The 17,500-nt window shown below is 33.3% G+C and overlaps 1 protein-coding gene across 3 annotated transcripts in view; it reads right to left on the bottom strand.

The window, feature by feature from the left end:
* Positions 1-17,500, bottom strand: part of piezo2a (piezo-type mechanosensitive ion channel component 2a) — a 152,033-nt gene that overhangs the window by 123,542 nt on the left and 10,991 nt on the right. For all 3 annotated transcript variants that reach the window (XR_015524630.1, XM_087308995.1, XM_087308996.1), the window contains 2 exons: positions 13,415-13,510; positions 1,897-2,022 (listed from right to left, as the gene is read on the bottom strand). Coding sequence is in view for 2 of the 3 variants with exons in the window: in XM_087308995.1 (XP_087165121.1) it covers positions 1,897-2,022; positions 13,415-13,510 (222 nt within the window). In the remaining variant the exon portion in view is untranslated. The remainder of the gene's footprint in view (positions 1-1,896; positions 2,023-13,414; positions 13,511-17,500) is intronic.

Here is a 17,500-nt window from a genome sequence, read left to right as displayed (position 1 = left end):
AGCGCACAGAGGGATGAATTCATTCGCGCGTTGCATGTGGCGTGGGTCATGCCGATCACTTGACGCAGAAGAATAAACCAGGCTCAAGGCTGATTTATACTTCTGCGTCAAACGCCGGCGTATGCTACGGCGCTGACGCATAGCCCTTCGCCGTGGTCGTCGCCGACGTGCACCTCTCAAAAAATGTAACTACACGTCGCAACGACACGTAGCGCAAGCTCTGTGATTGGTCGGCTTGGTAGCGCTGACAAGTCTGGGCAGGACCGAGAGCCGCGCGAGTCCAATGGAGCGATTGTTTACAAGTGTGGAGTCCCGCAAAGGAGCTCCTGATGGAAAGTTCTGTTTTGTGTTTACCTCATAGCTAAGGTTGTTGCACGTCCGCCGGTTCCTGCCTCAAAATGAGCGAGTTTGAGCCACTTATACATCCCGGAAGTGTTCAGAAAGAACAAAACACCAGCAAAGAAACTCGACACAGAGACACAATAACACCTCACTGACAACTAGCGTTTAGGAAGTGTTAATGCAGACCAACAGAAACAGCGCACAGAAGTATAAATGCACAGCTACGCGGGTTGCATGCGCCATGGGTCACGCCGATCACTTGACGCAGAAGTATAAACCAGGCTTAAGAGTGCTTGTGTTTCTGAGACTGTAGGCTCTATTTGAACATTCAAGGCACAAAGTCTAAAGCGCAAGGCGCAAAAGCATTAAGAGCATGTCTCCCCTTTTGCTATTTTAAGGGTGGAATCATACACTCTGTGTGCGGCGCATGGTCTAACGAGCTGGGCTGATTCTCTTAATGAGTTCTGGCTGTGTTTTGAGCATAACCTGCATTAAACCAATCAGAGTCTCGTCTCTCATTCCCTTTAAGAGTCAGTTGCGTCGCTCCATGGTGCATTTACATGGCGACTTTGTAAGTGTAAAAACTGAACGCTTCACTAGCGAGAACACAGTTAAACAGAGCAACTGCAGCGCGAGGATAAAGAACGAGCCTCCTCCATTCAGCCTCTCTACTCCTTTGCTTTAGTGAGGAAACGGTGGAAACTCTCTCCACTGAACACATCCATCAGCCCACATATTTAATCTCCTTTGTTAAACACAAAGATTTGCTTGAAAACTGTTTTTATATTCAGTTCTGATCTCCAGCAGAGGAATAAATGAACAATAATAATGAAGTGTGCTCAGAAAACTGAGTTATATCCAAACACACGTCCTGTTCTTATCCACATATGCTGATGCAGACGTCTCCAAAACCCCACAGCTGGACACATCTACACTTGTGTTTATATTAAATCTGCAGATAATCAATAATACTGATCAGAATAATCACATTATACAGATGCAGATCATCATCAATAAACTGAAGAAGCCCCCCGAGGTGAAGAAGACATGAGGCAGTGTGTTTATATTAAATCATCATTTCTGGATCATTTTAATCCTTTAATTGTTTTCATCTGTAAAGATATGTGTGTGTTGCTGATCATCCTGTGTGTATTCAGCAGTGTGTGAGTGTTTAAGGTGCATAACTAACACACTCTGCTGGAGTTCAGAGCAGCTTTAGTTGGTCAATGGTGCTGTTGGTCTATTTCAGTTCCTCAGAATAGCTGCGCTCCAGCAATGCGCCTTAACACACCTCCTCTATAGACCAGCACACACATGAGTCCACAGAGTGACACAAATGGATTCATATTTAAACAACGTGGAGTAAAACATGAAAACTACACCTGCGCTGATCTGAAAACAGCACTAAAACACGTCTTGCACCTCACTGCGCCGGGTGTATGAGAGCCCTTGTGTCTACAGTTATCCAGATTGATCTGAACATGAGGTTTTTGTCTAAAAGTGCTTCATCAGATTTGCGTGTGCGGGTTGAGCTGAATCTGAATCAGTACTCACAGTTGAAGCGGGGCTGAATGCTTTCTCCTGCGATCAGGCTGTTGACGGTGATCTGGAAAATGATGTGCAGCAGCAGAAACGTCACGCTGGTCAAACACAGCACTTTCAGCAGCCGTCCGGTGTGGCCTGCGGACACAACAAGTGTTTACAATCACACCCTGTCCTTACTACACACAACACAGCGTCATGACATGTAACAAGAGCTCTCTTTTCCATGATAAAAGGTTTTTGTAACCACCTGCGACAACGATGTGCAAAACGTTCTACCATTTTCAATTTCTATTGATTACATGCTTTACACAGTGCTAAATGCTCCCAATGTGAGTCTAAATATCATTATACATCACATTAATTGCCATACTGAAAGCAGGCCACTAGTTTGAGTCCTGGCTAGGTCAGTTGTTGTTTCTGTGTGGAGTTTGCATGTTCTCCCCGTGTTGGTGTGGGTTTTCTCCGGGTGCTCCGGTTTCCCCCACAGTCCAAACACATGCGCTATAGGGGAACTGATCAACTAAACTGGCTGTAGTGTATGAGTGTGAGAGAATGAGTGTGTGTGGGCGTTTCCCAGTACTGGGTTGCAGCCGGAAGAGCATTACATTTTTCCAAGCTTCCTCCCATTGATCATCTGTGATTTGTATATCAAGGGTTCTTTCCCAAGTCTCTTTCAAGGAGCCCGTATGTGAAGAGCCACAATCCTTTAGGACTCTGTAGAAACGGCTTGTAGAATTGTCCCTGAATGAAAAAAGTATTTCCACAACTGAAATGTCCTGATCCTCAAGTATTGTTGTGCCTTTTTTTTATAAAATTTCTTGAGTTGAATTCATTAAATCGAATTAATTTCAAACGTGGTTTCTGAAATATGGATGAAACGTGCACTATAGGGTATATGCCGAGCTAGTGCTGTTCCCATGCTGATACACTTCCGGTGAGCCGTTATTGTGAACTTTTTCCCATTTTATACGGTTCCTTAAATAGCATCGATGTTGTAATGTCATTAAAATACATTCAATTAAATAAAATTTAGCATTTATTTGGTTGCTCAAGCGTAAAACGAGACAAAAAGCTGTTTACTCGCACGCGCCCATCAGAATCGGCAGGCTAACGCAGAAGCTCCATTGAATATACTGGGGTACAATAAATGCTCATATTATAAAGACATGGCGGGGGAAATGTAATGTAATGCAGTGCTTCTGGTACAATCTGAGACCCACTTTAAATCGGATATCACTCAGCTAGAGGAGATCGCTGATTTATAAAGAAAGCAGACCTGAAACGCACCGGATTTTGCATTGGCATTCAATTCGCCGGAAGCGCTTAACCCAGGTTACTGGCAAACTAAAAGTCCTACTAGCATGCTTCGGCAAATACCCCATTGAGATTTTTAATGTAAGAATTTCTCCGTTTCTCAGTGTGTGTTTGACAATTGACAACAATTGCTGAAATAAAACCATGAACAAATTTAATTTACAATTTAATTTAAACACTTTCAAGGATCTATGTTTTGTTTTTAAGTACTTTCCAGACCACAAATCCATGTGTTTTGTGTTTATTTGCGGTGGTGAATTGCAATCTGGGATGTTGATCTCTGCTCTGTCCACTTCTGATGGTGAAAATTTAACTTTAAAATTTAATAAAGTGACTTTTATTGACATTTAAGTAGTTTGAAATAATATAAGAAACAATATCTAAAGAAAAAATAACAGAAAATGTACTGTGAGTTTATTACAAGGTGTCTGTAGCGTAATATACAACACCAACCCAAACAATATAGCACCGCACACTATTACACATGACAATAAAGTCCATGTTTTCAAGGATATGAACTTTTGAAGGTTAAAAGTTGTTGGAGGAACGATCAAGATACCATAATGCAGTTCAAAAGCAGAAATAAAAGGGGTAAAATAAAAACCTGAATCAGCAAATATGGAAAACTGCTCATTTACGGTGTACTTTTGAAGATGTGTGGGAGCCCTGGCTATATGTGCAGTCAGTGAAGATCAAAATATCACAGACAGCATCGAACACCAAACTGAGGATATCAATAAACACCCACAAATCATCCGGACAAAAAGGAGGAAATGACATCATATGCAAACCGCGATAAGACAATAATTTCATTCTCAATTCTGGACAGATCATATCATGAATTATTAAAAAAAATAAATGAATAAAAAGTCAGATGTGTCTGGAAGAAACCGGGATAAAATGTCAACCTACTTCAGGGTCTAAAACACTAATAAATAATATATGAAGATATTAAGAAAGATTATAAATAAGTAGGAAGAAATCCTTACTATTCCAAAGCTTGTAAAAGACAAAACTATAATAAAATATTTTAAAATGCTAAATATCTGCGATAAACACAACAATAAATAACACAAAACAAACATTTTAATCTAATCTTTAAAGAGTTTAGTGTCTGTGAAGAGGATCATATTAAACATATAACAGTGATTTCTGCATAATAGCTCCTCTTTAATATAAAAAATGCATATGTGTTGACAGAATTCACACACACACACACACACACACACACACACACACACACCTGCACACACACACACACGCACACGCACACGCACACACACACACACACACACACACACACACACACACACACACGCACACGCACACACACACACACACACACACACACACACACACGTAAATAAACAGATGGAATGATCGAATGATGGGCTGGAATATCAGCAGTTTCTGTGTGGGCCTAAAGTGAGCAGACGGTTTTTAACTGGTTGACAGCAGAAAGCCGATGCCGGCGCAGGAAGCTGAAATACAGAGCAGATGTGTTTATTATTGAGCGTCTGTGTGCGACTCAGTTTCTCGCTTTTTTTGCAGACCGATGAGCCGATCAGACATTCAGACACTCAATGAGCCTCAGTGTGTGTGTGTGTGTGTCTGCAGACTCAACATGTGTGAGAAAAACTCGGAGTTTCGTCCATTTATTCACTAAGAGTAAGAATCTCAGGGTGTGTGTGTGTGTGTGTCTGACTTCATTTCTGTGATCAAAGATACAATAAATAGAGTAATATTTTGAAAAATATATAAAACAATTACATTTTTAACAAATAATTAAAATAGAAATGATAAATAATAATAATAATTTTTAATAATTTGTAGTTTTAAAATTAACTTTTGCATTATATATTTTATTTAAACTGTTAAATATATTTCAAAGCATTTATAAAACAATAGTTATTTTTAAAATACTACACAATACTGAAAATAATATTTGTAAAATGTTTTAAAAATGTAGTTGACTGCTGTTGTAAAGGTGAATTTTCTGCACCATATGTTAAAAGTTAAAAGATAATAAATATTTTAATAACTATAATATTTAGATTATTAGCAATATTTTGACAATTTTTAAATTCTAATAATAATAATAATTATTATTATTATTATTTAAACTTAATTAAATATTGTGTACTTATTATTGTGATCAGTAATTAAAAAAATAAACTAAAGATATAATTGTCAGCATCATTACTTCAGTCAAAAAAGTGCCACAGGATATTTCAGAAATCATAATATGAATTTTCTGGACCATTAAATAAATGTATTCATATACCTTTTAAAGGATAAACGATATATAAAGATTTTAATGACTTTAATGATTACATTATTGGACAATTTTTAATTTCTAATAATTTGTATTATTTAAACTATTCATTAAATTATATAACCCCTATAAAAAATAATGTGAAATATTTTATTATTATTTAAATAAAAATATTTGTTACATTTTTCAAAAATGACAATATTATTGTCAATAATCTAAAATATATATAAATATAATTGTCAACATCATTACTCTAGTCATTTTAATAAAGGTTAAATCAATTTGAATACATTTATGACAATAGTAATTAGATAATTAGTAATATTTTAACAAGTTTTAATTTATAATAATAATAATTAGAATTATTATTTAAAATATTAATTAAAATATAAAAATTTTATGATAAACATTAAAAATATTTTATTCTCAATTAATAAAAAAACTTGTGAAATTAATAAAAATGACTTAATATTATTGCCAGTAATTAAAAAAATATAGAGATATAATTGTCAGCATCATTACTCTTGTCAAAAAGTGCCACACGATCTTCTAGAAATCATTATAATATGGTGAAAACACGGTTATTGTAAAGCTGAATTTGCTGCACCATTTACATAAATGTTTTTATGAAAAATTAAAACAGATATATTTTATTCTCTATAATAATTAGATTAGTAGTAATATTTGAAAACAATTTAATGTCTAAAATAATAATTGTATTATTATTATTTTAACTAATAATTTATTTATTTTATGATAAATATTTAAAGATATTTTATTATTGATTATTTTTAGAAAGAAAATGAGATTATTATCAGTAATTAAAAAACTATAAATATAATTTTCAGCATCAACTAATATTATAAATCCATATTTTAATAGCATGACCGGCCCTCAGCATGTTTACTATTACGTCATTTTCTTAATAATTCATTCTGTGGAGCCAAGATACTTTTGAAGATGTGATTAATACACTTCAGGCTTCGCTGTAAACATGTTGACGATATGATTACACATTTATAATATTATATTTGATATATTAATCACATCTTTGAAAGCCTCCTGGCTCCACAGGAACACAGACATTGATATTGAGTAAACATTATGCAGCATTTAACACTGTAACGGAGGAGATTATGAGTGGATATGAGCATTGATCATCTGACCACAGCATTACAGACTGTCTGAACACACTCCTATGGGATATTTTCACATTATAATATCAGTCTGTTCATTCTTACACTGCAATCACTTTCAGTCTGACAGCAGCAAATCAAAGCGCCAATGTAAAATAATCCAGAAATCAGCAGTTTTCTGTATTTTGAGACTCATGTTGTTATTTTGCCCTGTTTATTATTGCATTATGGGTTCTTGATCTTTCTGTATTATGTACACTGTGCACATAATATGAAGTAATAGTTGGGGATTGTTATTATTAACAGTAATAATGTAATTTCTGTAATGTGAATATACAGTATGGTGTAATGTAAAGCTGAAATGAGAACCTCTTCAGTGTCTGTGATGCTTCAGACACTCTAATATGATTTGATGATCAAGAAACATTTATGATTTAATATCAAAGCTGAAAACTGCTTCTGCTTCAAATTTTTGAATATAAAAAAAATAATAATAATAATGAATAAATAAATCAATAAAAAAATGAATGAATGAATGAATGAATTATAAAAAATAATTAAACGACTACATAAATAATCAAATTAAATAAATACATAAAAATAATGAATAAATAAATTAATAAAGAAATGAATAAATAAATGAATGCATTATAAAAAATAATTTAACGACTAAATAAATAAATTATCTAATTAAATAAATAAATAAATAAATGGATATATTAATGAATAAATAAATAATGAATAAGTAAATGAACAAATAATTAAATAATAAATGAATGAATGAATGAATAAATAAATAAATAAAAGAATGAATAAATGAATAAATAAATAATTAAACTCATTCAATGAATAAATTAATAAATAAAATAATAAACAAATTTATTAATAAAAGTATAAAAAATGAATGAATGATTGCATGAATACATAAATGAACTAATTAAATAATCAAACACGTTAATAAATGAATAAAACTATAGAAAAATTAATGAACAAATAAACAAAGTAATAAAAAATATCTAAATAATTCAATAAAATAAATAACTAAATAAATTATTGAATAAAATAAATAAATGAATAAAAGAATGAATAAATAAATAAAAGAATAAACAAATAAATGAATAATTAATTAAACTAATTAAATTAATAAATACATAAATAAATTAATGAATAAATTAATTAATAATTTAAATAATGAAAAAATGAATTATTGACTGAATAAATGAATAAACAAATCAATGAATAAACTATCATATATCAATTACTAATTAATTAACCAATCAATCAATAATAAATTGATATAAAAAATACAAAAAACTCAAAAAATAAAACAATTAATAGTTTCCATATATTATTTTCCCTCAGCTTAGTCCCTTTATATACCAGGGGTTGCCACCGCGGAATGAACTGACGACTTATCCAGCATATGTTTTACACAGCGGATGTCTTTCCAGCTGTAACCCAGTACTGGCAAACACCCGTACACTCACATTTACACACATATATTGATACACTACGGCCATTTAAGCTTAATCAGTTCCCCTATAGCGCATGTGTATGGACTGTGGGAGAAACCCATGCCAACACAGGGAGAACATGCAAACTCCACACAGAAACGCCAACTGACCCAGCCAGGACTCAAATCGGCGACCTTCTTGCTGCGAGGCCACAGTGCTAACCACTGAGCCACCGTGCCGCCCCCCATAGTTCAATCGATTTGAAAGTTTACAGTGATCTCCATGATGTTCCCTGCTGTTATAAAACTGCTCTATTTGTCTTTCTGAGCCTCCTAAAGCAGATCTTTGTTTTGTTGTCAGATGCTCTGCGTCTGTTTACTGGGTTTACATGTCAGGAAAGTGAATCATCAGCAGCTCTGATTCATGCAGAAAAACTCTGAGGAAAAGAGCCTGAGCTTTATTTACTGGCCTTCAGAAGGAAACACACATTAAAGTAAAACACTCGCAGACGAACACCGAGTTCAAAACACACAATGTGCTGTGTGAATGTGGAGCGATCCTTATATTATTAATCATGTTAATCATATTATTAATTCACAGAGCTGTGGAATAAGGTCAGGATGAATAAAGTAGATCCAGGAGGTTGTTATCTCAGAATAAAGCCTGACAGGTTTATTAGCAGCTCAATGTGAAGCACTGCTGTGTAAGACTGAAGGGTTTATTCTGAGAAAACAAGCATGGGGGATGATCTTATCACGGTTATTACACGGCTACAGGCCACAAAACATAAACATTAGATGTAAAACATTGATCTGAGCTGTAGGAGTTCTGTAATCACACTCTGAAAAAGCTAAACAAATTGAATTAAAATAAATGAAATAATAAAATGTAATATTTTTTTAAAGTAACAAAAGAAAAAAATTATAATTTAAAAAAATAAAATGAAATAAAACAAAAAATTAAAATTAACATCAATAAAATTTAATTGAATTATAAATAAATAAATACAAAATAAAATTAAAAACACTATATTAAATAATATAAAACAAAATAAATCAAATAATAAAATAAATTTAAAAAAATTTAAACACAATACAAAATAAAGAAATAAAATAATAAATTGAATAATAAACAAATGTAATAAAAAAAATAAATACATTATTAAACAAAATCGACCAAAAATGACCATAATTAACAATTAAACTGTTTAGATGTAATTGCCTAAAGATGGCTTAATTCTTCAAAAATCCCACTTGCATGTACATTTCCATGTGTTTGTCAGTCAGTGATCTGCTATTTCCATATTCAGTTCTGAGGGCTTTATTAGAGAGTGTGAATGAATGAAGTCAGATCTGTAATATCAGTGCGAGCTCTCGTTGAAAACGCCTGCGGGAAAATCTGCGAGAGACACTGGAGAGTGGATTCCTCACATTCTTCAGCTTACAAAACCTCTTTCAGACCTTCTGTTTGTTTACTTGCTCTAAAATCATGTCTTTCTGCACGGTTTAACCTCAAATTAATACTTTTATTCAGCAGAGATGCACTACACAGATCGAAAGTGACAGACAATTGTGCTATAATGTTATGAAGTGACTATTTTACAAACTATTTCTGTTTTAATAAATGCAAAAAATGAATGCATCAGCACAATCAGTCCTAATGTTTTTAGCATCAATAATACTTAGAAATGTGTTTTGATAATTAAACAATGCTATTTTATTTATTTTAAGAAGTATTACATTTTAGTATTTGCAGGTTTGATATATATATATATATATATATATATATATATATATATATATGTGTGTGTGTGTGTGTGTGTGTGTGTGTGTGTGTATATAAATATATATATATATATATATATATATATATATATATATATATATATATATATATATATATATATATATATATATATATATTATATATAAAAAAAAATAAATAAATAGATAAAATGAAAAGAAAACTTCTATAAAAAATATAAGATATATAATTTTTTTATTAAAAATAAAAAATATATAAAAACTAATTAATTAACAAAATTAAAGTAAAAAAAATAAATAAAATAAAAAGATTAAAAACAAATAATAAATAAATAAAAACATAAATACAAAATAATCCCTAAATAAAAAAATTAATTAAAATAGAAATAGATAAAGAGATAAAAAACTAAATAAAATAAATAATTACTACATAAAATAAACTAAATAATTACTTAAAAAATATGAATAAATAAAAGTTGAATGGGAGTTCAGCTTGAGTGATTGGGAATAGCAGCAGTTTGAGCGCTGGAGTCTGGTGTATGGGGAGGAATATTCACACAGGATGGTTTTCCTGAGGAAACAGAAGTGAGCGTATATCAGCGTGAGCAGGACTCGACCCACACGCCTTCAGTTCGCTTCCTCAGGAAGATGATTCAGTGTTTCTGACTGTCACAGATACTCCTTCACTTCTGAAGAAACAGAATTAATCTATCGCATCTGTTTCATCAGCTACTCTGCAAACATTTGGAGTCAGTGAGATCTGCTTTACCCACCAAAGCTGCATTCATCTGCTAAAAATATACAGGACAAGCAGTAATGATGTCAATATTATCTAAATTTAAATTGTTTCATACGTTAATATTTATTTATTTATTTATTTAGGGTGTCACAGTAGCGCAGTGGGTAGCACAATCCCCTCATAGCAAGTCTCGGCTGGGTCAGTTGGTGTTTCTGTGTGGAGTTTGCATGTTCTCCTTGTGTTGGCGTTGGTTTCCTCAGGGTGCTCCGGTTTCCCCCACATATATCTTATAGCGCATGTGTTTGGACTGTGGGGGAAACAGGAGCACCCGAAGGAAACCCACACCAACACGAGGAGAACATGCAAACTCCACACAGAAAAGCTAACTGACCCAGCTGGGACTCGATCCAGCGACCTTTGAGCTCTAAGGCCACAGTGCTAACCACAGAGCCACCGCGCCGCCACTTCAACTGTATGATATTGGTGACACTGTGCTTTAGCTGACTCTTGGTCTGTGGTGATTTATCAAGCAGCTCCAGATCCTTCCAGAGGAAGCGTTTCATTGCGTACAGGTCACTCTTTCATAGTTCAGGAGACCTAAAGAGACGAAGCTTTCCTGTTTTGACATGTTTCAGTGCTGGGAAACATCCAGACTGCAGATCTGCTGCTGTAAACAGCCCACAGCAGAGTCTGTCAGCGGCGATCATACACTAATCCAACACTCCAACACACCAACACACGGAGCGACGTCTGTCAAGAGTGTGTCAATGTCTACATAAATGTGCTTTAGCTAATGCAGCCTCATTCACTAAACTCATATTCCAGTCTCACTCAGCATGTGACGACATTAATGCATGTACATATATATAATATAATATAATTAATATAATATAATAAACATATTATAATATAATATAATAATCAATATTTAAATCTAATATTTTTTATAAATTCAACAAAATATTGAAAAATTTTGTTTAAAATATTTTTACAAAAAAATATATCAAATGTCAAATATAAATATTAATTATTGTATATTTTATTATGTATAATATAATAATATGTCATAATATAAAAAAATATATATATAAATAAAACATTTTCTATTTAGTTTGCAATAAATTAAACAATATACAAAAATGTGTGTGTGTGTGTTGTGATATAAGACACGTGTGTGTGCGGTGTGATATAAGAGACGTGTGTGTGCGGTGTGATATAAGAGACGTGTGTGTGCAGCGTGATATAAGAGGTGTGTGTGTGTTGTGATAGAAAAGGTGTGTGTGTGTGTTGTGATAGAAAAGGTGTGTGTGTGTGTGTGTTGTGATATAAGAGGTGTTTGTGTGTGGGTTGTGAAATAAGAGTTGTGTGTGTGTGCGTTGTGATAGAAAAGGTGTGTGTGTGTGTGTGTGTGTGTGTTTGTGTTGTTATATAAGAGGTGTTTGTGTGTGTGTGTGTGTGTGTTGTGATATAAGACGAGTGTGTGTGTTGTGAAATAAGAGGTATTTGTGTGTGTTGTGATATAAGAGATGTGCGTGTGTGTGTTGTGCTTTAAGAGGTGTGTGTGTGTGTGTGTGTTGTGACAGAAAAGGTGTGTGTGTGTGTGTGTGTGTGTTGTGATATAAGAGATGTGTGTGTGTGTGTGTTGTGATTTAAAAGATGTTTGTGTGTGTGTTTGTGTGTGTGTGTTGTCATATAAGAGACGTGTGTGTGTGTGTGTTTGTGTGTTGTAATATAAGAGGTGTTTGTGTGTATGTTGTGATATTAAAGGTGTGTGCCTGATATTAGAAGTGTGTGGTGTGTGTGTTGTGATAGAGGTTAGTGTGATAAACAGTATGTATGTGTGTGCGTGTGATACTAGAGGTGTGCATGTGTGTGTGCGCGTGTGTGTGTGTGTGAGAGATATTAGGTGTGTGTGTTGTGATATACAGTAAGAGGCGTGTGTGTGTGTGTGTGTGTGTGTGAGAGAGAGAGGGAGATGTTAGAGGAGTGTGTGTGAGATTAGAGGTGCATGCATGCGATGTTACAAGTGTGTGTGTGTGTGTGTGTGTGTGTGTGTGTGTGTGTGTGTGTGTCTCCATATGCCGTGGATGTGTGGTTCTGCCGAATGTGATGATGTCACAGCTGAACTCATGACCTGATGACACACTGAGGAATGCTGGGAAGAGTGCAGATCTCCATTCCTGCGTCTCCCACTCGCTGATACTGACAGAAACACTCCACTAACACCAGAACATCTACAGCAGCTCGTTATGGCTTTACGCAGTACGGTACGATCTGAAACGGTACGGTGCGCAGTCATTTCCATTTACACTGTCAGAAGCATCAAAACTGCAAACAGTTGCACCAGTTTCTGTTTTGGGGAAGCTTTCGTAAGAGTTTCAAGCACAACAGGGGAGTACTGAAGTGTGGAAAACATCAAATAAAATAAAATAAAATAAAATAAAATAAAATAAAATTGATTTTTTTTATTAAATTAAATACAAAAAAAAATAGATGTATGCATGGATGGATAGATAGACCACAGATATCCATAATATACAGTTTACACATATTTTTATACAATTAATATTAAATTTTCTCTAACTAATAGAAGAAACGATGAATGATGGAATGGAATTAGATGGAATGGGAAGAAATGGAATGATGGATGGATGGAAGGAAGGATGGATGGATAGACCACTCATTTCCATAATATATGTTTACATTACTAACACAATGGTGACCATCAATGTTCAACATTCTTCAAAATATCTCCCTCTGTGTTTAACAGAAGACAAAAACTCCTACAGGTTGTAAACACGTTGATGGAGAGCATCATTATGGGATGCACAGGTGTGGAGACTCACCTGTCATGGTGGCGTGTGTGGGCTCTGCAAACAGTGGGATGAGCAGGAGGAAGACCAGGTAGACGAAGGACAGCCAGTTGTAGCGGAACAAACACGCTGGAGGACAGAGAGGAAGAAGAAAGTTAGACACTGGTTAATCTGCAGTCTGTCATTACGGAGACGAGTCGCTCATTAAAGAGACACTTGTGAAAAAAGCAGCTGCAGGCATTCAGATCCACTGCAATACACAGCCCATGAAGATCTCTGCATTCCAGCGCTTTCTGACACACTCACACTCACACACAGGCCTCTTTTTTGACAATCTAGGCACAAAGTCTAAAGCGGATGGCACAGAACCACTCAGAATGTGTCTGTATTAATTTTTTTTTTTGCTTGTTTAAGAGCGGGCAAAATGTCGTCGCACCCAGCACATAGTGGTTTTACAAAACAACAAAATAAAAAACAACAAAACAACAAAACAAAAAACAGCAAAACAACAAAACAAAAACAAAACAAAAGAGAATAAAACAAAAAATAGCAAAACAAAACAACAAAGGCAAAAAACAAAAATACAAAAAAAAACAACAAAACAGAAACAGCTAAACAAAAAAAACAAAAACAAAACAACCCAAACCAAAAAACAAAACAAAACAACCCAAACCAAAAAACAAAACAAAACAACCCAAACCAAAAAACAAAACAACCCAAACCAAAAAACAAAACAACCCAAACCAAAAAACAAAACAACCCAAACCAAAAAACAAAACAACCCAAACCAAAAAACAAAACAACCCAAACCAAAAAACAAAACAAAAATAACAAAACAACAAAACAGAAACAGGAAAACAAAACTAAAACAACTCAACAAAACAACAAAACAGCAAAAAATAAATAAACAAACAAAATAACAAAAGCAAAACAGCAAAAACAACAACAAAAACAGCAAAACAAAACAAAAACAAACAAAACAACAAAAGCAAAAAAACAAAGCAAAAAATAAAACAAAAAAATAAAACAAAACTAAAAATAAACTAAACAAAAAACAAATATAACCAATGAAATGGTTCAGATGATTGGCCCAAGTCAGCTGACCTGAACAAAACCATCCACTTATTGTAAACGATCCACCCATTAATTCTCCAACAGCAGTTTATTATAATGAAGGACTGGAGAAGAGTAATTGAGGAGTGTTTACAGTACATCTCCTTCAGCTCTTCTTCATCTGTCTGCCAGCTCAATATTCACCAACAGCTCAGTTCTGGAGAAAGCTGAACATTAAACAGCCCATCATCACGCTTCATCAGCACTTCTGGGAACGCCTGCATGTGTCTAAACGAAATGAAGCTGATCTCTTTCATCACTCCCACAGAACCACAATACTGGAATAATCTATAGCAAATACTGTAGTGTTTATGAAGCATACTATAGTAAAGCACTTGAATTCATCTGCTGTGGTCATTCTACAGTTGCTATGGAAACACGACAACTATAGTAACTGATCTGTTGTGGTGATTCCACAGTTGCTATGGTAACACAACAACAATAGTAATTGACCTGTTGTGGTGATTAAATAGTTACTATGGAAACAACAACTATAGTAATTGATCTGCTGTGGAGATACTATAGTTGCCATGGAAACACAACAACTATAGTAATCGGTTAGCTGTGGTAATTCTATTGTTGCTATGGAAACACAACTATAATAATATAAACAACTGACCCAATACTGTAGTTTACACCAGTTTACTGTGGTAAAACCAAAGTATACTACAGTATTTATTGTAGTTAACAACACAATTAGGAGCCTTAAAGGGTCTGTTTCAGAGAGTTAGAGAACATTATCTATGGAGTATTTTACACTCAGTCTAGGGACATCAGAGACGTATTTAACATGTAGTAAACAGCGGCAGAATATGTCCCCTTTAAAGCACAGCCGCTGGTTTTCTCTGACAGATGCAGTGCTGGTCCAGAAGGAGGATTTGCTTTGGTTTTTCTCATCTGAAGCCACATCCTGACTTTTCCAAATCCGGAAAATCAAGATGTTTGAACAGTAAAGGGCAAAACTCTCCTCTGTTCTCTTGTGGACTGCATCTGACCGCAAGAAAAACATCGACTCCGGCAATGAAAAACCAAAGGGACTAAACGATATTTTGAGGGTGAACAATACTGTTAAGACTCTCTGATAGAAATGTTTGATTTCAGTGAATGTATTGTCTTTAAACAACTTGATGAAGATAAGCAAATAAAAACATGTGCAGATCACACTGCACAGCAACAATCAGGATCAAATAACTATAAGAACAATTGTAAGACAATTCTGTTCAAGCGTACGCTAGTCAAAGGTTTGGGTTCAGCTTGTTTTATTCTGAAGAACTTTTTACTTTTATTCAAAAAGGATGCATTACACAACATAATACTTATAATGTTGCTAAAATAAAACAAAATAAAATAAAGGATGAAAAAAAAAATGCAAAAAAATAAATAAATAATAATAATAATAATAATAACAACAGTAATAATAATTTATAATAATATTAGTAGTAATAATAATAATAATAAAATTAATAATAATAATAATAATAAAAACAACAACAACAGTAATAATAATTAATATTAATAATAATAATAATATTAATAATAGTAATAGTAATTATAATAAGAATAATAGTAATAATAATAATAATAATAATAATAATAATATTAGTAATAGTAATAATATTACTAGTAATAATAATAATTAAAATAATAGTATTAATAATAATAATAATATTAATAATCATAATAAAAATAATAGTATTAGTAATAATACTAATAATAATAAGAAGAAAAAGAAGTAGAATAATAATTGTAATAATAATAATAAGAAGAAGAGGAATAGTAATAATAGTAATAATAATACTAATAATAATACTAGTAATAATACTAATAATAATAATAATAATAATAATACTAGTAATAGTAATAATAATAATAATAATAATAATAATAATATTAATAATAATAATAATAATAATACTAGTAATAATAATAGTAATAATAATAATAATAATAATAATAAAAATAATAATAATAATAATAATAATACTAGTAATAATAATAGTAATAATAATAATACTAGTAATAATAATAATAATATTAATAATACTATTAATAATAATAATAATAATAATAATAATAATAATACTAGTAATAATAATAGTAATAATAATAATAATAATAAAAATAATAATAACACTACTGTTTGCCTTCACAGTTAATGCTGTGTTGAGTGTTTATCCTGCACTCCTAATAAGTGATTTGTCAAAGCAAACTTTCTTTACAGCCTAAAACAGCGGCTGTGTTTTAAATGTGAGTTTCAGAGAGCGCTCTGCTCATGTACGTCAGCAGAGGCGTTCAGACAAAACTCCACATGGAAATATCCTTCAAACACACGCCTCTAATCAGCTGCTATTGTTTTCATTCAGGTGAGTTTGTGTGTTATTACAACAGCTAATCTACAGCGTCTCCATCCTCCTCTGCAGAAAGACAGGAGATTATCACTCATTTAATGCCGTCTGCTTCCACACACACACACACAACACACACAACACACACACGCGCACACACACACACACACACACACACACACACACACACACACACACACACACACACACACACACACACACTGCTTTAATTACACACATTATAATGAGCCAATTATTACATTTGTGTGTCGTAAAGCTCCTGTTTGCTCTTGTTGGATCTTATTTTAAATAAGTGTGTATTTTCTGACAGGTTTCATGTTTTCCCAATGAGCCTGTGTTGAATTAATGACAGAATTGAAATTGCTGTGTGAACGGACCCTCTAGAGCAGAGTTTGAGTGACTCCAGACACACACTGAATAATGGCTCCAGTCTGACACACATCTTTAGCTCTTTTGTTCACTGTGTTAGTGTGGGACGCAAATTACAGAAGATATGCAGGAGAGAGAGAGACACACACTCACAGACATGCATACGCAAACACACTTACACACATGCTCAGACACACACGCACGCATACACATGACCACTGATCACACCCTCAGAAAAGAGGAGCGCTCCGTGTCTTTATCACACACACAC

This window comes from Danio rerio, chromosome 24 (assembly GCF_052040795.2).
Source record: "Danio rerio strain M-AB ecotype USA chromosome 24, GRCz13ab, whole genome shotgun sequence".
NCBI classification, from domain to species: domain Eukaryota; kingdom Metazoa; phylum Chordata; class Actinopteri; order Cypriniformes; family Danionidae; genus Danio; species Danio rerio.
The sequence above is the reverse complement of the archived record's forward strand: the minus strand, read 5'-3'. Positions and strand labels throughout refer to the sequence as shown.